Here is a 22132-nt window from a genome sequence, read left to right on the forward strand (position 1 = left end):
ACATGAACTTTTGTCTCTTTATCACCCTGAGTATGAACGTATGTTAGCTGGTTGTTCTAAGAGTCAGCAATAAAATGTTAAATGAATCCTTCCATAAAAGGTTGAGAAGGTGGCATAAAAGCAAAGGGATGGACATAAAATAACGTATTGCTTGAAACTGTTAAAATTTATTGACTTATTTCTAATCTCCTGATTTAAACTATTATGAAAATAAATAGCTAAATAAAATCAGGATGTTTCTAGTTTAGCTCAGAAGTAAGTTTTGTCCCTGCCCATTGTAGAGGGGTTGGAACTGTGTGATTTTAAGGTCCCTTCCAACCCAAACCATTCTATGATTCTGATTTAAAACTAAACTGTTGAGATCAGTAATAAGAGTATCTATCATGGAGATTTATACCAGTTTAGCAAAATTATTTTAAATTTACATCCGTAGTTAAGCTAGTGCTTCATTTTCATAGCAAACACAGTACTATAGGCATTTATTGTTCCCCTGAGAGAGGCTATTTTTTATATAACTTTGTTTTTAATTAGGGTGTATTTACTCATCAGAGAGTCCTTTAGCCTTCTTGGTTGTATGTATAACTTTGGGGATGTGAAAGTATGTACATCCTGAATCTGGAGAGGCAGCAAAACAAGCGCCACTTCAAGTGCATACTCAGACATGCACTGGGCTGCACTGAGAGGCTCAGTTTGGTGGAAACATCTCTGCCCTTTGACAACACCCATGCTATGCAAACAGTCTGGTCACTGGACCTGCAAGAATTTGCATGTTACTAAGTCTTACACCTTCTGGGGGATTTTTCTGCATTTTTGCAGGCTACGGGCTGGGGTTGACTGCCGCAGGTTTCTGGGGTCCCACATCCCATGCAGGACTGGTGCTGTGTGGTTTTCTGGCCACAGTGTGCAGCTGGTGTGGAAACCCTGAGTCACCTTGTACAGCTAAAACCTGTGGTAGACCAGTGGCCTTGTCCTCCACAGCTGCAAGACTCCTGCCTGAAATAACACCAGGGACCAAGCCTGCCAGCCTGTCCCTCTCTGCCAGGACTTCTCTGAGTGCGGAGGCCTTGGCTTGGATTTTGGGGCAGGGGCTCCAGAGATGACATTGCCCTTTACAGGGGAGGATGCCCTTCAGGGGAAAGATACTGTCTGGGGAGGTGAATGGGCTTTGGGGAGGACAAGGCACTTTGGAGAGAAGGAGGCACTTTGGGGATGAGGATGCTCTTTGGGTAGGGGGACTCCATTTAGGAGAGAATGGCATTGGAATGGGTTGCCCAGGGAAGTGGTGGAGTCACCATTCCTGGGGGTGTTTAGGGAAAGGTTGGACATGGTGCTTAGGGACATGGTTTAGTGGGTGATATTGATGATAGCGGGATGTTTGGACCAGATGATCTTGGAGGTCTTTTCCAAATCTAATGATTCTATGATTCTATTTGTGTGGGCAATGCCTTTTGGTGAGGCATTTGCAGGGGAGACTGTCCTTTGGGCAGGACGCTCTTTGGGGAGGAGGACTCCCTTTGGACAGGTCATTTTGAGGGGTCAGAGACGCCTTTTGATGAGGAGGACACCCTTTGCAGGGGAGAGGACGTCCTCTGGGGACAAGGTCACTCTTTGGGGACGATGTCCCCTTTCAGGGGGTACCACACACCCCCAGGCAGCCCCCCAGAGCTGGGGGGCAGGTCCATAAGCCCGGCCCCTCAGCGCAGCACGACCAGGGGCGCTCCGGGGCGGGCCCAGGGAAGCGGCGGGGCGGGGAGGCCGCGGCTCCCGCGTCCATTTTAAGGGCGGCTGCAGCGGGCGGCGGCGGGCGCGGCGCCATGGCAGGGTGGGCGCTGTGGGCAGCGGCCATGGTGCTGGCGGCGTTGCCTGCCGAGCTGGTGGCCGATACCCCGGCCAACTGCTCCTTCGCCGACCTGCTGGGCGCCTGGCAGCTCCGTGTCTGGCGGGGGGGCGGCCGACACGGCAACTGCTCCCAGGCGGGTGAGAGCGCGGCGGCCCCGTCCCGTTCCCCTTTTCCCCGCCTGGGTGGATCCGGGTGTGGGGGGTCCCGGTTGTGGGTGGGGGTCCCCTAAAGCTCGGTGGAGGGGTCCCCGAAAGCTCCGCGCCGCCAGGCCCGAAAAGCGAAACTGGCGGCGAGGAAGCGGGTGTCTGCCTCTGGTGTGTTTGCTTGCAGCCGGCCTGTTTGCTCAATTTTTTTTCTTTTTTTTTGGTCTGTTTTTCTCATCTGGGGCTATTTCTTGTAGCCCTCGGCACTTAGTTGCCAGCAGAAGCTCGCTAGCAGCGTGTTATTTAAGGTTTTCGGTTTATAATACCCGCTTTGGCAGTAGTGGGCCCCCACATGCTGCCGGTTTTGCCAGAGCCTGTGGCAGCGTGCAGAGGTTGGTGCTGAGCTCCTGACAGCTGGGCTTGAGGCAAAAAGGGGCTGATCTGAATTAAACTGTGTGAAAATTAACCTGTCTTGCTCAGGGTGACCACTGTGGCCAGCCCTGTTACAGCACTCCCCTTTTTGTTGTTGTTTTGATTTATTTTTGCATTATTCTTTTTCTTGTATATTTTGGATTCACCTAGACCTCTCTGTTTTTCTACTGCCTCATGCTGGTTTGCTTCCTCCTTCACAGCTCCAGATGTCTTTCCTCTCAGCTCAGCCTCTCCTGAAAGTGGCTCTTAACAAAGTGGCTCTCAAGTGGCAAAGTGTGTTGTTGCTCCTGGGCTACACCCATGTCCCAGGAGGCTCGCAGCTGTAAAAGCTCAAGTCGGATAACATCAGGAGAAGTAAAAATAGCATTCCTCTTGAGAGCGTAATAGTAGTGAGGAGCTATTACTTGATTATTATTTGACAGTATTATTGTAAAAGTAGTTAATGCATTGCATCTAAACTGTCTGTGTTCGTTTGATCAGACCAGGCAAGTGGCAGGTGAGAACATGGGAGGTGATACTGGACCTGGCAGGGTTTGGAGCAGTGGTGTGAGGTAGTGTGGTGGCTGATACCTGAAACCAGATGTTTCAGAGGAAGATTTGTCACTGCAGACACAGTGTCTTGAGTGACAGAGCATCCAAGTCCTACGTAGCTGTGTAGCAAGTTACATTTAAATAAGCTGATGTTTTCCTGTAACAGCTGTTTGCTACTGCTGCTGTTAGTAATTAAATGTGCAAATACTGTCTAGCATTGCAAAATGAACATGTTTGCAGTGATAGGTAAGTGAGGTCTGTGAGGCGTGTTTGCTTAATGCCTTTTTGCAGGAGGCTTTATACAGCAAGTGTATTTTAGTGTATTTTGGGAAAAAAAATATTCTGATATGCTCTTTACTCTTTCTTATTTTAATTGTAATCTTTGCAATAATGTTCTTTCTTTCTTGCAGGGCCTGTGGAAAAAACAGTACTTGTGAATCTTCAGAAGTTAGATGTGGCTCAGGATAGTCTGGGCAATTATGGTTTCTTCACTTTGGTTTACAATCAAGGCTTTGAAATTGTGCTAAACAACTACAAGTGGTTTGCATTTTTTAAGGTGAGTTAACTTGTGGTCTGCATCAGTGACTGTTGCTGAAAGGTCTTTACTTGTTTTTCTGTTTAGTTGCTGAGTGCCACAGTAGAGAAGTGAGAACGCTTGTTTCTCTTTGCCTGGATTACCAGACAAGTGGCTGTTTTTTTACATTAAGAACAATCACAAATGTTTGTCAGTGGCTGGGTAGAGAGAAAAGAGTAGAAGAGGTATTTGGAAAATCTGGTAACAATGCTGCAGCTTCTGCTTCTGGGTGTGCTTACTTCAAGTGAAGACCTTCATGAAGCTAACTTTCACAGTGGCCTGGGAAAAATAGCTTTGTCAGTTTTCTTCCTGACATCTTGCACTCAAATGAAATATCAAACGTAATTGCTTTTATCTTTCCTTAAAGATGTTCTCAAACTTGTGAAATGTACCCTCCTCACTGTAGAAAGATCATCTGTCCTCCATGTTGGAGGATTTCTAGGAGCTGTAATTCTTATGTCAGAGTAAGCCTTATATTGTCAAGGAACCTTCCTACCCCTTATAATTCTTCCTTTTTTTAAGTAATACTGTGTTCTCCAGTCCCTGTTAATGACTTCAGATCAAGCTGAAAACGACTAGTAGTCGGGATAGACTAGTGAAGACCCACTTGGTAAGGAGCACTCTGCTGGTCAGCTGAGGAATGATGTTATGAATCAGAAAGGTGGCTTTAAACAGTCTGCAGGGTGACTTGTGTACTTGGCAGACAGTGTCTGAGCAGTCCTGCTGCACAGAACATGTGAGTGCAGCCCTCAGCAGGAGCAATGAATATGTTTCTTGGTTATTTTAGAAGGTGTGATCCTGTGTTTGGTTTCAGATGAATTGATAGTAAACACCCAGGCCTTGTCCAAGCATAAAATCTCTGAACCTTGGCTAGTCTTAAGGAGGGTAAAGAAATGACTTCTGTTTCAAATTGGTTTTCTGGGAGCAATTGTGGATAGTTTATTTCACAGCAGCTATTTTCAAGTCAGTGTTGTCAGATGTTAAGAAAAGTGAGTGATCTTTTCTTCTGGGGAGCCATAGTAATTTCTATTCAGTAAAGATAAATGAAGCTCTAACTGAACTGTAACTTCCTCCATGTCTATTGGAGGCCATTTAAGTTAAAAAGAAAGGACAGTGTAGGTTGTTGTTTTAAGACTGTCAGTGGTGTTTTTTACACGTTAAAAAAAATGTAACGTTTTATGCAGAAGTTTTACTATTTTAAAACAGAGTCTTATATTTGAGCAAGAGCAAAGTTTGAGAGAGAAATACCCAAATGACTTTCTCTCATCTGTAGATATCATCAAGATAGCGACACTAAACTACCATGATACATATGCCCCAGGTTGGCAGGTGATACAACAAAAACTACAGACAGTGAAGAGTGCTCTAATTGGGCAGATTTTCCTCTGAAACTTCTCAGACAGGGACACTCTGCAAGCTTTCCTACAGTGGGGGAGTGCTCACCTGAAAAGTTACAGGAATTGCTGCCTCTGTGAGGGTAGTGGACCACTGTATGTTGTAGTAATGCCATATAAAGCCTGAATTTATGAACATCTCCAGCAGCTGGAATTCGGCAATCATTGCTGTCCTTGGTGGGTTCATAGAATCAAAATTAAGGTTGGAAAAGACCCCCAAGATCATCTAGTCCAACTGTCCCCTCTACCATCAATATTACCCACTAAACCATGTCATCTTAGGAGAGGCAGTTTGACTGACAAGTGGGAATCCTGAGGCTGATACCTTACACTGAAATGCAGTTGTTTCACAAGCCAGTAGGGTAAGCAGTTGAGGAAGTGTTGATTATCAAACTAATTCTTTAATGTGATCTGTTTAATCACAGAAACAGTGGCCTGCTCCAGAATGTTAGGCACCAACTTGAAGGCACTTTAGAGTCTCTGAAGGCTTTATTTACTACTACTTTTCACTTGTGAAATATCTTGTTGGAAGATGAGGTCTAAATCAAGTGACCGATAAGTGCTGATTTAGTCTTCCTTGGCATCTATGAAAAGGAAGTACTCTGATAAGAGTGCTGTTAAGCAATATATCAAAAATAGTAGAATGCCCCCAAAAGGGGGCGAAAGGGATTATGAGAATTCTAGGAGGTGTAACTAAAGAGTGGCTAAGGATACTTGGTTTGTTCAGCTTAGAACGGACTGAGAAGTGACCTCGTTGCTGTCTATAGCTTCCTAATGAAGGGAAGCAGAGAAGAGAGGTAATGATCTCTTTTCTCTGGTGACCAAACAATAGGATACAAGGGAATGTCATGAAGTAGTGTCAGGCAGGGGTTGTTCAGATTGGTTATTAGGAAAAAATTCTTTACTGAGGTGGTGGTTGGGTTCCTAGAACAGGCTCCCTAAGGAAGTGGTCATGGTCCTAAGCCTGTCAATGTTCAACAAGTGTTTGGACAATGCTCCTTGATATTATCCAACTCTTAGGTTCCCCTGTGGAGCTATGAGTTGGACTTGATCCTTGTGGGTCCCTTCCAAATGAGGATATTCTGTGATTCTATGACTTAGTTGTCATAGAATAATTTGGTCTGAAAGGAACTTCAGGACATCTTAAGATCCAATTTATTCAAAAACAGAGTCAAATACATGTCTGAGTATTAGTAATGCATGTTACCTTGCATTTCATGAGCGTGAATGTGTCTTAGTCTTTTGTAGGTAAAAGGGTTCATTGTTAGTTTTGCAGTTGCTTTTGATATTGAGAAATCGGAAGCTTGTTTGTCCCATTGTTTAGTGGTAGGGATTCCATCAGCTAGATGTGCTTAATTTGAAGACTTGTTTCCTTAAAAATTACAGAGAGGATTAGAGCCCAAGTCATTTACCCTCTGTATAATCTTTCATTCCTGTTATTGCTGTAAAAGAAACCACAGATTACCAAAATGGAAGAGCAATGGCTAAAGAAGCATGAGGAAATAGAGCAGCACTTAGTAAATGCATTTTTTTTTCCTGCAGACAGCTAGTTGACTTTGGGCAAGAATTTGTCATACTGATCGTCACCAAACTTATTTCACAATTGTCAGTGGGCACTAGAGTAGAAATAGTTCTTTACAAGCTGCCTGACCTTATGACATATATTTTTTTTTATAATCCAGTCAATGTTGTATTACATATGAAATAGAAATACAAAATATCTAGTCCTGATAAAAACTGACAACGTTTTTTTTTTTTTTCCCTCAAATGCAATTTACACTCTTCTAGGATTGATTCCATTGTCATCTACTATAAAACTTTCTACTATAAAGCTTCTAGGGGAAAATAATATACTCAGTTCAGTGCACACTTAGGATTTTTTTTTTTTTTGAGGAATGATTGCTTATTGTTTAAAATAATCCTAAAATTGCACCTGAAATAACTTAACCATAGCAGATTTCATTTGCTTAGTGATGGTCATAATCTAGCAGTCCTTGGAGTAAAATAGGGTGAACTAGAAAGCTAATTAGAGATGCCCTTCCTACCTGGAAATGGAGCAGTGGAGCAAGAGGAAAGCATGAAAGCCATTTCTTAGAATATTGCTTAGCCTTGATTACTATTTAGAATGTGGTAAGTCGTTACACACAGTCCCTTTGGAGTTCATGGAAGGGAAGAATTATCAGTCTGTTAGCACTCTTGCTTTATAGCAAGTAGATACAGAACTATTATGTCTAATACAGAGTAATTGCATATTGGTTTTTGCTACTTGATAAAATTACTTAGTTTTACTCTGAAATAACTTTCCAATTTACTCACTGTTCTGGAGTTACAGATTCTGGTTTGACCTTTCTGGTTCATGAACAGTTTGATTTTGATTTCCAAAAGAAAGATCTCATATTTATGAGTTACTTTGGAAGAGAAATGTAGTTTATCCTAGCATTTCAATAATTTAGACTATTTCCCACTTTTAAAATGCTTTTTTTTTTTTTTTAATATTTCAGTTGTTATAATGCGAAAACACAGAAAATAAAACTCTGAGGCTGGTCTCATACCATCCTTTAAGACTTCTGCTCTTCTGAAAATGCTTACAGAGCAGCCATAATACAAAGTTTGCACATCTCCTTTCATGGCTGTGGGTTTGGGCTTGTCAGGAAAGTATTCATTGTTTAAAGTTTGCTCATAAATTTGAAGCTCTGTTTGCTGCACTGAAGTTAAATTATGTGGCTGAAAACCCAATTGTAACAGAACAGATAAAAAGTATCCTGACTTACTTACTATGATGCTTTAGCACTTTCTTCATATTCTGCCATTGAGTTGAAGACAGAGATGCTGGGCTAAATGAAGAGTGGTATTTCAGCCAATACAGTACTTCATGTGTCTCAAGCATAGAAGTTCAACAAGGTACTAGCTGAACTTGCAGTGTATTTTTGCTTAATGTTAAAGAATCAAACTTTTAATAACTAAAAACAATGCTGTGGGCATGTCTAAACTGTGGCTTTAGCAGAGCTACTGTACTGTATCGGTACAGTCTGTTTGATAATGCACGTTTCAGTTAGTTTTTCTAGTAGTCTTTAGTTCTTGTGACTTACTAAACAGCCACATACTCAAACTTTTGTAGGACCTCACAGACTTTACAAGCTATTTGTTCTTTCACTAGGAGACTATGGGCAAATGACTTTCAACACAAAAGGAGTGGATTGGGTGAGCTCACCAATGCATTTGTTTTCCGCAGATTGCTTTAATAGAATAAGTGAATAAGCGCTAGTGGTATTTTACTTCTAACTATTCTTTTGCATAGACTTGTCTATCTAGACTTTCCAAGTTAAATGCAGTTTTTTACTGGATTCATGCATTCGGCTTGTCACAAGTCATGGATACTCCGCTTGGTGTTTGTTTGCATCACACGACTTGTTTGTTTATGGGATTGCTCACTTCTTATTTAATGTGTGCTGCTGAAACAGCACACATGCTGAACTTGGATGTGAAGTAAGTGTGCCGACTCCTGGCAGAAGCCTTAGCTTGTGATTCTGCTGGATAATGTAAGGATTCTGTATGGCTACACAACATGCAAGGCTGTAAAGTGTTTCTCAAGTGATAGCAATAGTGGAATAGTATAAAAAGCTAGAGTGAGTCTGAAAGGAAGATTGAGGCCTATTTGTTTCAATCATTTGATGTGTGATAAATATTACAGGAGACTGCTGCTTTGGAGAGAGAGAGGGATAGAGAGAGAGTCTTGTAAAAATCTTAGTTTGTCCCGTAAGTGGTATTATGGATGTGAAGGGTGGACCATTTATTTGGTGGATAAGGAATTGGCTCGATGGTGGCACCCAGAGAGCAGTGGTCAATGATTCTGTGTCCAGGTGGAGGCTGATGACGAGTGGTGTCCCTCAGGGGTCTGTCCTGGGACTGGTGCTTTTCAATATCTTCATCAATGACATAGGAGATGGGATCAAGTGCACCCTCAGCAAGTTTGCAGACATCATGCTGAGTGGTGCAGTCAATACAACAGAAAGAAGGGATGCCATCCAAAGGGACCTGGACAGGCTGGAGAAGTGGGCCCATGTGAACCGCACGAGGTTCAACAAGACCAAGTGCAAGGTGCTGCACCTGGGCTGGGGCAGCCTCAGACATGAGTACACCCTGAGAGAAGTACTCGTTGAGTGCAGCACTGCGTAGAAGGACTAAGGGGTTCTGGTAGATGAAAGAATCACAGAAATGTAGGGGTTGGAAGGGACCTCGAGAGATCATCGAGTCCAACCCCCCTGCCAAAGCAGGTTCCTTAGAGCAGTGCCAGAGGTGTCCAGACGGGCCTTGAATATCTCCAGAGAAGTAGACTCCACAACCTCCCAGGGCAGCCTGTTCCAGTGCTCTGTCACCCTCATCGTGAAGAAGTACTTTCAGATGTTGATGCAGAACTTCCTGTGCGCTATCTTGTGGCCATTACCCCTTGTCCTGTCCCCACAAACCACTGAAAAGAGGTTGGCCAAATCCCTTCGTCTCCCACACCTCAGGTATTTATAAACATTGATAAGATCCCCTCACAGTCTTCTCTTCTCCAGGCTGAACAGACCCAGGTCTCTCAGCCTTTCCTCATAGGGAAGATGCTCCAGGCCCCATATCATCTTTGTTGCCCTCCACTGGACTCTTTCCAGGAGAGGCTCAACATAAGCCAGCAGCATGTGCTGGCAGCCTGGAAGGCCAACTGCAGCCTGGGCTGCATCAACAGAGAGAAGGGTTCAGCAGGTGGAGGGAGGGGATTGTGCCCCTCTCCTCTGCCCTAGTGAGGCCCCACCTGGAGTGCTGTGTCCAGGTCTGGGGCCCCCAGCACAAGAAAGATGTCGACTTGTTAGAGCGGTTCCAGAGGAGGGCTACAAAGATGATCAGAGGGCTAGAGCACCTCTCCTATGAAGAAAGGCTGAGAGAGCTGGGGATGTTCAGCCTGGAGAAGAGAAGGCTCTGGGGTGACCTCATTGCAGCCTTTCAGTACTTGACGGGGGCTTACAAAAAGGATAGGGAAGGACTCTGCTTGCGTAGATAAGCATAGGACAAGGGGGGAATGGTCTTAAACTAAAAGAGGATAGATTTAGACTAGACATTAGGAGGAAATTCTTCACTGTAAGGGTAATGAGGCACTGGCACAGGTTGTCCAGAGAAGCTGTGGATGCCCCATCCCTGGAGGTGTTCAAGGCCAGACTGGATGGGGCCTTGGCCAACCTGATCTAGTGGGTAGCATCCCTGCCTATGGCAGGGGGGGTTGGAGTTAGATGATCTGTAAGGGTCCTTCCAACCTGAGCCATTCTATGATGATTGTACTATTTCTGACTTCTGAGTTGTACTTAAGGGAAAAAAAAAGGCTTTTTCGTATTAAAATGTTACCACCACTCCAGTTGAAAGAGATAGATTATAGACTATTCCACTACACAAGGTACTAAGCTTTTTCCAGACTTTCTTTGACATTTCCCTCTTGCAGCTTTTCCTCTATTTCCCACCACACCCAAATCTTTTTAAAACTAAGGAATTCTTGATGAAATAAGCAATCCAGACAATGATAGTAATTAAGGATAGTAATCCTTTCTTTCCTGTTTGGGAGATTTAAAACTGAAAGACAATTTTAAACAATTTTACCAACACTAGAATTACATTTAGGTTATGTCATGATGACCTACACAAGCAAGACTTTAATATACCAAAAAGCTTACCTAGGTTCAGGTATCTAATAGCAAGCCTTGAAGTTGAGGTACATGAAATCTTCTGAGGTTAGGATTGGAATTGTTTAGCTAACTTCTGGCATTAGATGAAGTCATGTGAGATGTCTCACTAGAAAAAATAAGTGTTTGAAATGGAATTCAAGTTTCATGTTTTCAAGTCTTAGAATTTGAACCGTGAATATAGTTTGTCTTTTCTACAGGATTTGTTCCGATACAGTCAGATTATGTTGGATTGAGTGTACTTGAAGCTGCAAACGTGAGCATTGGCTGATGAACCTGTCATACGGCATGGCTGCAGTGGTCTTTTATCACTTTAATAAAAAAAATAGAAAAAAGAGGAAACCGTGTTTGTAAGACTGCAGAGGAAGTGGATTCAGTAGTAGTTCAGCAATTGCTGGTGGTCACAGCTGCATGGCTGTTATCCTCTGAAGCACGTTGTTCTGCTGGGAGTTCTGTAGCTGTGCTGGTGTGCCAGCAGCTCTGGTAGTTCAGCACCATAATTCATATGCAGCTGAGCTGGTGATTGTGCAGCCAGTGGTGCTGCACTGGACTAGCACTCCTGAAGTTGCTCATGCCTCTGTCTGCCTGTGCTTTGAGCAGGCATAGCCAAAGCAGATCCTCTAAAACTGGTGCTCTCAGATTTGCTAAATCTAACCTTGTCAGAGTTCTTCTCTGATCTGAGTATGAAATCCTACTTGTGGTTACCAATGAAATACTGATCTAATTGCGTACCCTTTAGTAGTAAGCAGTTGGTGTCATTCTTATGGCAGCAATGACTTTGCAATCTCAGTTTAGCTCTTCTAATGTGTGGCTCATTTGGGAGTTAGCTGATTCTAGGAATTAAGCACAAATGCTGTTTAATGACAAATGTTGTTTAACAATGGACAAACAAGGCGAGTTGTAGTTTCAATTTGCAATTTGGCTGATAACTCACTACCTGTTTTCTCAGTGTGGATAAGTCCTAAATCTGTTCTGCTTGTTAAGAATTAATATTTCCTGCATGCTAGACAGGATCTGTATCTGAATGGTATAGAAAGCAGGCCTGTTCCTTGAGTATTTTTCAAATATTCAGCTTCAAGGCCAGTGGTCATCAAGAATGGTTGTGCATAGTCTTGTTTAAATCTAGGTGATTCTGTGTAATTCTAGGTGTGTTAGGTCACCCTGTTTGGCAAGGGGGTGGTTGGACTAGGTGCTCTGCAGAGGTCCCTTCCAACCTCAACCATTCTGTAAAATCAGGCAGCTTTTAAGAAAGGCGAGTAGGTATTCATTTACGCTATCGTGTAGAACCAAATAAAGTGCTTTCACAGTAACTTACTGATGCAAAGTCAGTAACTTTTTGTTTGTGTATGTATATTTCAGTAATGGTGTTGTGAGGAGGGTATTTCTCAAAAGTTATCTCTGGACCTTGCCCTTGTATTTGGCCAAGTGTAGTTCTGCCTCGTATTGTGAAATCTCTTTCTTCACAGTAAGATGGGATGAACAGAACAAAATAACAGCTCAGCCTTTTAGTGCCTGATCAACAACCATGCTTGTTTTTCTAGACAAGCACGGATTTAGATGTGATGCCTCTGCAACCTCCAAACTGGGGACAAAGTAAACTCCCATTGTTCTAAAACAGTCAGAGGATTAAAACCTTTAATTTTATGCTTCTGATTGATAGACTTAATTATTTCATTGTCTTCTCCTTCAGTTTTCCTATAGAACTGTCATAGTCACAAACTTCCCAGTGCACAAACTTGCTCTGTGGTCTATCTTGAGGCGTTTCCATTGCTGTAAGCCACCATCTTTTTCACTGAAGAGGCTGAGCAGCATTTTGTTGAAATACAGCTCCAAATCCATATACCGTTTGTACATATGAAACTTGAACAGGATGAGATTTAATGAAGTCTCCTTGGATTAGGAAAGTTGGATTTCACTGAAGTAATCTATGATTAGAAAAGTAAAGGTAAAGCTTTTGTAGTACGAATTTCCAAGTTTAGGAAACTTTTCATGCAGCTGGGTAGCATGTTAGTTGTAGGTTTCGTATGCAGAAGTACTTCACTGAATAGATTCATTTATTGTTATTCTTCAGTAGTGGAATGAAGACCCATGGCAGAATAAGGAAGCGTTAGGACTTGGGAATTCATGCTTTAGTAGCACTCTCCTCACCCCCCCAATTCCTATTGAGTTGCACTCAATGGGTCATCCTTTTCTTACTGGCTTATTTTGGTAGCTCAGGTGAAACTGGTTCTTTGTGCTCTTTCACCACAGTTCAGACTTCAAGCAGTTGCAAAATGTCCCACCTTCAGCTGTGACTTCTAAAAGAGAAATGCTCTAATTTGCCCTGAGACGTTACTATGTGAGGAAACCTGCCGTTCTCCCTGCATTTACTTTTCAGGCTGCCATGGGTCTTGGTTTCTTCTAACATTTGCAGCAGTCTAGGGTTACTTTTGATTAGATATAGACGTGGTGCAAGAATCCACAGGGGCCTTGAAGAGAAGAATAAATGTTAAGATGTCTGTTACACTTTATCTAGAAAGTTTACTGTTCAACCCAAAGAATTACTGTGCATTAGTTGATACAAGTACTAATACGTGGTTTGATGTTAAAGGTGCAAGTCACAGTCCTTTAGCAAGTTGATAAAGATTGTTTTGTTTTACTTGCCTGATGTTCTCTTCATGCTTTCTTTTGAAATCAAAGATGATGGTTGATCTAGAATGTTTGGCCACTTCCTCTGAAACAGAACAGAAAGCATCTGGGTGGGTAGGGACCATTGGTATGTTAGCAAGTGCATGTATTTAACACAACATAACCTCTTCACATTACAGTATAAAAAGGAAGGCCAGAAGGTAACCAGCTACTGTAATGAAACTCTACCAGGCTGGGTACATGATGTACTTGGCCACAATTGGGCTTGCTTCAGTGGACAGAAGATTTCCTCATCTCTCTCAGATGTTCATGTAAACCAGCTACCTCTCCAGAAACCCCAAGGAAGGTAAGCAACAGATAAGTGACCTTTCACTGGATAAAATATTTGGTAACTGTGCTTCAGGTTTCAGCAGAAACCATATGGATCGATTCTTTGGCTGGGGATGAAGCTAATGCCAGTGATAATGTTGGAATAAACCATGAATGTACAAAGACAGGGGAGGCTGTGCCAGTCATATCACACAGATGCTCCTTCAGTCTGTGTTTTCCTGCAGTTACCGTTGAAGCCCAATTACAAAACAGGCATGTCTAAAAGAGATGGTTGTATCCTGCCAGTTATAGCCTGTCTTAAATTTCAGAAACCTTGCTTTGATCCAATGATTGCGTATCTCCTTGTTAATACATAGCAGAAGACTCTTCCAGAATTAGAGCCTTCTCCATATTTAGTGTGGAGATTTCAATCCCAGTCCTTTTCTTATCATGCTATTTCATTTCTTGTTTGCAGACTTTCAAGCAGACGCTATGTGCACAACTTTGACTTCGTAAATGCTATCAATACTCAACAGAAGTCCTGGAGAGCAACAAGATACAAGGAGTATGAGAATCTTGCCCTGGAAGAGCTAACTAGGAGAGCTGGGGGTCTCTATTCCAGGACTTCAAGGTACTGCAGCCTTTTGCTTTCTCATAAAGCTACATCCACTGCTGCCGAAAATCTGCTTATATTTATCTTCACCTTTCCTAGCTGGGTTTTGGCTTGTAGTTCAGATGTTTAATGTTTCAAGCCCTTCATCTCACTTTCATAGAGTGCCAACATATTTCACCATTTGAATGACTGTTCTTAGCATCTGTTGTCTCAAGCAGTTGTGACAAATGGGGTTACCCACCCTTTAATCTTGCCCAGTAACTTGCTAGTGTGTTCATACCCACAGAGAAGTAGGGACAGTGTTAGCTGCAATCTCTCACACCTGTCTACCCATCAGTAGTTTGCCATAGCCTCGAGCCTGTGCATGACAGTCTTCCTGGTTCTCCTAGTTCATAATTGCAATTAAAAAGCAGTATTCTGTTACTAAACACAAATAATAAGGTTTTTCTGAGGGAAGTTCTTGGTTACTTTGGCAACTGGCCTTGCCAGCAGCCAGGGTACTCGCTGCTGGGAGTGTAGTGAAGTAGAATGAAGTAGCCTTGTGAGTATATTTAAGGTCTTGCAGGTCACATGACAGAGTTGCAATAAGAATGGATGCATGGTCCTCCTTTATATCATTCATTAATGTGAGAACTAGAGTTCTTTGATTCAGAGTTTCCCTTTGGGTATTTTACCTTTATATTTTCGCATTTTCCACTTTAATACTGCTGTGGGTAGAATGCTACTGATTCTTCCAAGCTGTGTCAATTACATGTTTTTGGAAGAAGTTCATACAATACAGTAACTGACTTGCATTGGAGGATTGTGGAGATGATCATGATGTCATTTATAGACAGATGTTTCCTTGTAGGTGGTGTTAAATACAAAAACCTCTTTGGAAACTGTTGCACCACGCAGTCCTATGACAGTGTTTTGCCCTGCTAATGCTCTCAGAACAGGCTCCAGTGCCTGGTGTTTGTGAATGGCACTTGATGCACGACGTATGGGACAAGCATCAGGTTGCGAATGCCGAATGCAGGGAGCTCTTGGCTTGCTGATACATGAGCATCACTTGGCTGCAAGTGGTAAATGAGGACAAGTAGCACTTAGTGCTGCTTTAATAGTCACAGTAAAAACTTGCTCCAGGGAAGTCTCTTGGGCAAGTGGGACTGCAGTTATTGAAGTGTTGGTGTAAGCCATGACACCGTGTCTGCAATTAAACAGTCAGTAGTTGCTGTCAATGCATGCTGCCGAGGCGAGGCGCCCTCTACAGATGGAGATTCTGTATACCTGGTTGTAGAAGAGAGATCAAATAGCTGTTGCAGAACTACATTGCTATGGTTGCTGAGAGTTACCTTAGTGCTTCTGATTAGTTCAAAAGTATTTGACCTAACCAGTTTGTAGATGCTTCATAATACAGTTCACTCTGGGAGGGATTTAAGTAGGTCTTGCATCCTGCTGAAACTAATCTTTTGAGATTGACGCCCACTCAGCATAGATGGAGACTATTTCAAACCACTTAGTGTGAAACTAAGCGACCAGTAGAAGCTGGAAGATGACAACAGTGTTACATGATTGTTTCCTTACCTACTGTGATATGTTACTAAGAAGTATATTCTCTCTTTTTTTTTTTCTTTTTTAGACCAAAGCCAGCACCTCTAACACCTGAGTTACTCAAAAAAGTTGCAGGCTTACCAGAATCCTGGGACTGGAGAAATGTGAATGGTGTCAATTATGTCAGCCCTGTTCGGAATCAAGGTCAAACAAACAAACAAACAAAAACCTCTGGATGAAATGCTCTAGAGCTCCTTAGATATACTCTGTATCCTGCTGTTAGCAAGATCTTACCTCACTTTTTTTAGTGTCCTGTAGTTGATAGATGGCATCTTTACTATGAGTAATTTGTGGAAACTGGGTGGAGTCCTGGCTGGCAACACTTTGCCAAAATAGTAGGTGCTAGTGGTGGCAGTGCTGTTATCCAAACAACAGGGTCTTTTGCTGGAGTGAAAGCCGACAACCATAGTGCTCTGCATAAAGACAGCTGTCAAGACTTGTCCAGATAGTCACAGTCATGGCTTTCTGCATGCTGACAGAACTGATGTATGTTTAATTCTTTACTTAATTCCTTCTGATGGCAAATTAGCACACAGCTTTAATGAATAAATCCATGAAAATTGTTTATGCTGCCCCCAAATCGTATCACTATGTTAACTTTAGGAGTTATTTAAATGGCTAGTTGAAAGAAGAGCTGTTGGTTGCTATGAAAAATATGTATGCTGATAGATATATAATACCTGTGGAAAAACAATGTGTTAAACATACTAAAATGGTGTTCTTCTATTCTATAGGCAGTGCTTTTACAGCATTGTGATGCAAGATACCTTTTCTACCTCTTAATTAGACACCTATACACTGGAAACCAGGTGTGGACTAAGTTAATACGTCCCTTTCGTATATTTACAAACAAATTTGCATATGCTGGTAGTTATCCAGTTACAGCTTTTAGTGGAACAGAATACATTCCCCACCACCATGCTAATGCTACGTAAATTACTGGTCCTTGATTTATGGTTTAGTTCTTCTGTCAAATTCTGCCAGCTAGTTTCCTGGTAGCAAAAGTATAGAAAGGCTCGTGCATTCTTTGTATAATACCTCAAGATGTGGCAGGCTTCATGCAACTAGAATTGTCTCGTATTGTAATACTTACTGCTAAGATGGTAGCATCCCTACTATATAGTCAAAGCTGACTTATCAGGTTGCTTATAGAGCATTAATGGCCTCTTTAAGCCAAGAAACTTGTCTTCTAGAAGATAGCCCTGTCATTGTTTATCAAATTTACTAGGGGAAGAGGAGGGAAACGTACAGATTTTGTTAGCCTTAGAGTTCCAATTTCTATGAGTTTCTGTAAGCTTTTTTTTGCAGATCCAAGTACATGGAAAGCCTGGTCAACTGATTCTTCACTAGGTGCCCTTCTTACCCCTCATCATTTAACAACCCTTCATGTTGAGTGAGTGGAATCTGATATGGCCGAAGCTTTAGTTGACTCTGGAAGAGAATTTCTAGAAAGCCTCAGTAAAGCAGCTACTCTTGCAGCTATGTTGACTCTGCTGATAGTGTAGTTTTCACATTAAGAGCCTCACAAACACCCCTGTGGTAACAGTTTAAAAAAAAAAAATAGTAACTGCCCCTACAGACTTTCAGGTTGAAATAACTGCATTTGGTGTGCAAAGTATGCCAAAAATACAAGAGTTTTCTGCAGCACAGCCCATCTTGTTTGCTGTGACTGTACGATGAGTGGGAGGTACCTTTCACTGCTTCAGTTAGCCCTGCTGGGCAAAAAGTATTCTTGTTCAGGCTGATTTTTGCCCCTTTTCCTCAGAGATGCATCTAACTGAATAAAGGTGCAATTTCGAAGTCTTGCTTTTGTAATAGCTCTGCTTTTACACACCTACACAGTTCAGGAAAAAGTATTTTGTTTTGTTCCTCATGCCTCCCTCCTTTTCATAGCTCTGCAATACTTGACTTTCCAACTGTCAGAAAACAAAAGGAAATCGGGCACCTTGGTGACAATCAGTAGATAAAATAGGACCTCATCCAAGTAATTGTCCTTTCCTGTGATGTTTGTTATTCTACTTCCAAAGGCGTTTAATGTGTTACAGAAAGTTTCTAGGGAGTGAAGAGGCCTAAAACTAGAAGCAATACTAAATTTTGATTCAAAGGTAGGGAGACTTAGCTCACTGCCAGGCAACAGAAGGGAGATGTAAGTGTCTCTGAAAAGCCAGCGTACAAATAGATGTTCTTGGTAAGTAAGGGGAATGGGATGAATCCATTATATCAAACCCAGTATTCACACCACTAGACACTCCAAAGTGAGTTATTTTATGGGTAGTTCTAGAGGTGGAATACTTTCAACAGAAAGTTACAGCATTAAATACATGGATAGGCTGAAATAATCTAGAACAATATCAGTATTCACTTAAAATAGTTCACTGTCCCTTAGCAAATGTGCAACGTAAAAGGTTATAGTCTGAGGCAGTAGGTTGTGAGCCTTCTCTGCTGTAACATGGTCTCTGTAGCTGCATTTTGTGTGAATAGCATGGATGTTAAATGATATTGCTGAAAAGCACTCAGGAGCAATATATCATCTCTTATTCTGGAATAAATTCAGTGTTTCTTAAAAAGTTGCTAAAAGTGTTTTGAACAGAACTGCTTACATGCTTAATAGCTAAATGTATATTTAAAGTTCTTGTGCTGTCAGTGTTCAACTTCTAATCACTTTAAGACGGTCTTGCAGGTTTTGACTCTTCTCAGTGCACTCAAGTAATAGCAGTACCCGAATGCAGGTGACTCAACTTGTTTATGTTACTGTCTGCTCTTCATGTTTTTTTTTTTTCTGTTTCTCTCCTCAGCTTCATGTGGTAGCTGTTATGCGTTTGCCTCCATGGGCATGCTGGAAGCAAGAATACGTATCCTCACAAATAACACTCAGAAACCAATCTTTAGTCCCCAGCAGGTTGTGTCTTGCAGCCAGTATTCTCAGGGTAAGTACACTAGTGTATATGAAGTTAACTTTCAATAATAATGACACTGCAGAAGTATATTAATAATTTCCACACCTTTCTGTGACCTGTTATTCTGACAACAGAACCAAGTCACCTGGCAGACTATATTTTAGTACTTGTTTTGAAAGATACTAAATATTCCAGAGTTGTCAGCCCACCTTGCATAGAGGTGGCATTGAACCAAGAGTTCATGGCCCCACACTAAGGATGTTATTGGATTTTAAGTAGATCTACCTGAGAGATGGAGAACAGAGATCGAAGGAACAGGGCTGAAAACACATCTAGGTTCCAATGCATGCCTAGAAAGAGGAACCAAATATCCTAAAAGCATATTCAGAGAGAAGGAACATATGGGGAGGGGGAGATGAGCAAAAGCAATGACTAAGGCTTCAAATTTCCAAAGGAAGGATGGTACCCAGTATATGACAGCTTTTTTACAGCATGTAACTAACTTCTGTTCCTGATGGGGTGTCAGGAGCAAATGGATGAGGAGGTGGTCCATGCATTTGTGTACCTAGTACAGCTCCAATGTGCTCTGAATTTTATTTTGTGTGTTTTAGAAAGATAGCTATATCTAACTGGAATACTAGGATTATCAGAGTCACTGCAGCTTGTGTTCAATACTGTAATCTGTAAGTGTTCCAAGATTTGAGTAGGAAATTCTCCTACATCAAATAACTCTGCAAGGGAATTAACCAGATATTTTTTTTGTTTAGGTTGTGATGGTGGTTTCCCATACCTCATTGCTGGGAAATATGTCCAAGACTTTGGTGTGGTGGAAGAGGACTGCTTCCCTTACACAGCCCAAGATTCTCCATGTCTGTTCAAGCGTAGCTGTTACCACTACTACACTTCTGAGTACCACTATGTTGGTGGTTTCTATGGTGGCTGCAATGAAGCCCTGATGAAACTCGAGCTTGTTCTGGGTGGGCCAATGGCTGTTGCCTTTGAAGTTTATGATGATTTCATGCTTTATAAAGAGGGAATCTACCATCACACTGGGCTGAAGGATGACTTCAACCCTTTTGAACTGACTAATCATGCTGTCTTGCTGGTGGGCTACGGTAAAGACCCCAAAAGTGGTGAGAAGTTCTGGATTGTCAAGAACAGTTGGGGCACCTCATGGGGAGAAGATGGTTACTTCAGAATCCGCCGTGGCACGGATGAATGTGCAATTGAAAGCATTGCAGTGGCTGCAACTCCTATCCCAAAACTATAAATGCAGAAGTGTTCATCCAGTGCCTTTGTCCGAGAAGCAAATTCCCAGCCATAAGAACATACCATTGTGTTTTTTTAAGAGACTATGATTGAAATCTGTACCCTAGCTTAAACACGAGAGCTTTAATAAAATTTTCCAGAACAGAGACAACAGTTTTCCTGGGAGAGAGTATGAATACTGTAAGCTCTTCTGTGTGTACTGTAGGCTTCCTCTCTGGAATCTGACAGTAGATCACCTAGAATGCAATTGCCATTTTGCTAACAGTGGTGATAGTTATTCATCATTTGATAAACCTTTTTATTTCAGTCACCATTTGCATTTTCTTCCATGGAAAATCTTGCAGTTCAGATATCAGAGGGAAGCAACTGCTATGATAATTTGCAGCTACTCTGAAAGGACACTGTAGTGCCTTATTTCTCAGAAATCATGAAGTCACTGCAATTTAGAACTTAAGTGTGCACTGGGGAGAGAGTGGGCAATTTCATTGATTAAAAGGAAATTTTAAAGCTTTAAGTGTCCTGCAAAAGCTGCAAGTTAAATCCTTATGACAAAAATCAATTCTGTGTTTTGGGCTGTTACTAAATGTTCCAGTTCCAGATTTTATTGCTGTGCTTTGCAATTGATCATCTCAGAGTTCAATAAAAAATACCCCATTCCAATAGGAGTTTGTACTTGTGGAATTAGTTAGTTCTTTATTTCTGTGACCTATCCTAAGTTTTGAACTTGTCAAGAACTTGTTCCTTTAGCAGGATGTAAACTGATGGGGAAGGAGGATAAGAGGAGAGATGAACTAAAAATCATCCAAGTGAGACCAAGGTTCAGCAACACAGGCAAAGTTGGCAATGCCAAGCAAGATTGTCCAGGAGCCTGGTAGTCCTTGCTGTGGATAAGGGACAACTTGTTAGTTGGAACTGGCTAGTTCCCCAGTAATCTCTGTTCATCTCTTGCCTTATTAACTTTAAATATGCAGGGTAGAAGAATGGCATTGAGGAGGGGGTTGCAACACTTGGAATGAGCCATTTCTTTCTAGATGAAACTTAACAACAGTACTTAGGTATTGCAGTACTGGTCTTTGTTGTTCCCATCAGTAGGTATGAGTGGCTTACAGGTGAGGAGACCTTGTTTCTTGAGTAGAAGATAACTTCGGTAATCTGCTACAACAACTAATAACTAAAACAGTATTTTATATATATATATGTATAAAATACATCCTTGTTTTCCTTTTTTTTTTTTTTAAGGGCATGGGGAACTTTATAAATGCATTGCTTGTCTGTTTGTAATCAAAATGTTTCATTTAACTTAGGTGGGAAGACTCTCTTTTACTTCAAGAACTTGACTCAAATTTGCTTTTACTGAGGAACAGGGGAAGAATGGCTTTGTGTTTTTGGCTGTTCTTTTTGAACCTCCCTGCCAAAAAGTATCAAACCATGTTAATGAGATTCTCAAGAATAGTTTATATTGTCTACTGGATCTTACTAGCTGAGGCAAGTGGGGGTGGGAGAGAAGAGCAGGGCACTTTCAACATGTTCCTTCCCACCTTCCCACTTGGGTTATGTGATAGTGCTGCAAAACTGGGCTATGTCCTGTAATAACTTAATGCTGTGGTAGGGGGTGCATTACACCAGGAGGATATGTAGTTCTCCCACACAACTATTTGCCTGAAACGCACAACCATGCATACATTTTCTTTTGTGTTCTATTCCGATTTCCTCCCATACTAGTGCTTTCCCTGGGAAAAATGTTGCTGGGGTGGGGGGAGGCAATACTGCTCTCCTTTCCCCTTTTGTGGAACAGGGAGAGGGATGGCAGGGGTTGCTTTCCCTAAGCAATCTATGCATGGTTTGTGTCTGCTGTGTTACCATGCATAATGAAGTGGTGTGATAGTTCATGTGCTGATAAACAACTCTCAGTAGGTCACCCAACAACCTTTAAGCAGGGATTGATTTGAGTTACAGTAATAAAACTAAAGCTGAAAATTGCTTGAAACAAAGCAATCAAGAATGAAAGAAATTGTTGCCTGTGCTGTCATTATGGAAGACAACAATACTGGCCGTACTGCAATGCCAGCAGTGTGCTGCCTGCTATATTGGTGTTAAAACTCCACAGCTTGACCTAATTTGGATGACAGCTTTTCTGTATGTATGCAGCCATGTTGACACAAGTATAAACTCTTATGAGGTACAGAAGATGGTCTTCTATG

At 41.9% G+C, this 22132-nt stretch overlaps 1 protein-coding gene across 1 annotated transcript; it reads left to right on the top strand.

The window, feature by feature from the left end:
• Window positions 1–1747: 1747 nt before the first annotated feature.
• CTSC (cathepsin C) lies at window positions 1748–20596 on the top strand. The gene is made up of 7 exons (XM_048076507.2): window positions 1748–1977; window positions 3357–3502; window positions 13430–13596; window positions 14035–14190; window positions 15794–15909; window positions 18561–18692; window positions 19430–20596. The coding sequence occupies exons 1-7, from the start codon at window positions 1815–1817 to the stop codon at window positions 19930–19932; spliced, it is 1383 nt and encodes a 460-aa protein (XP_047932464.2). The 5' UTR covers window positions 1748–1814; the 3' UTR covers window positions 19933–20596.
• The last annotated feature ends 1536 nt before the right edge of the window (window positions 20597–22132 follow it).

The sequence above is a fragment of the Anser cygnoides genome, chromosome 1, assembly GCF_040182565.1.
Source record: "Anser cygnoides isolate HZ-2024a breed goose chromosome 1, Taihu_goose_T2T_genome, whole genome shotgun sequence".
NCBI classification, from domain to species: domain Eukaryota; kingdom Metazoa; phylum Chordata; class Aves; order Anseriformes; family Anatidae; genus Anser; species Anser cygnoides.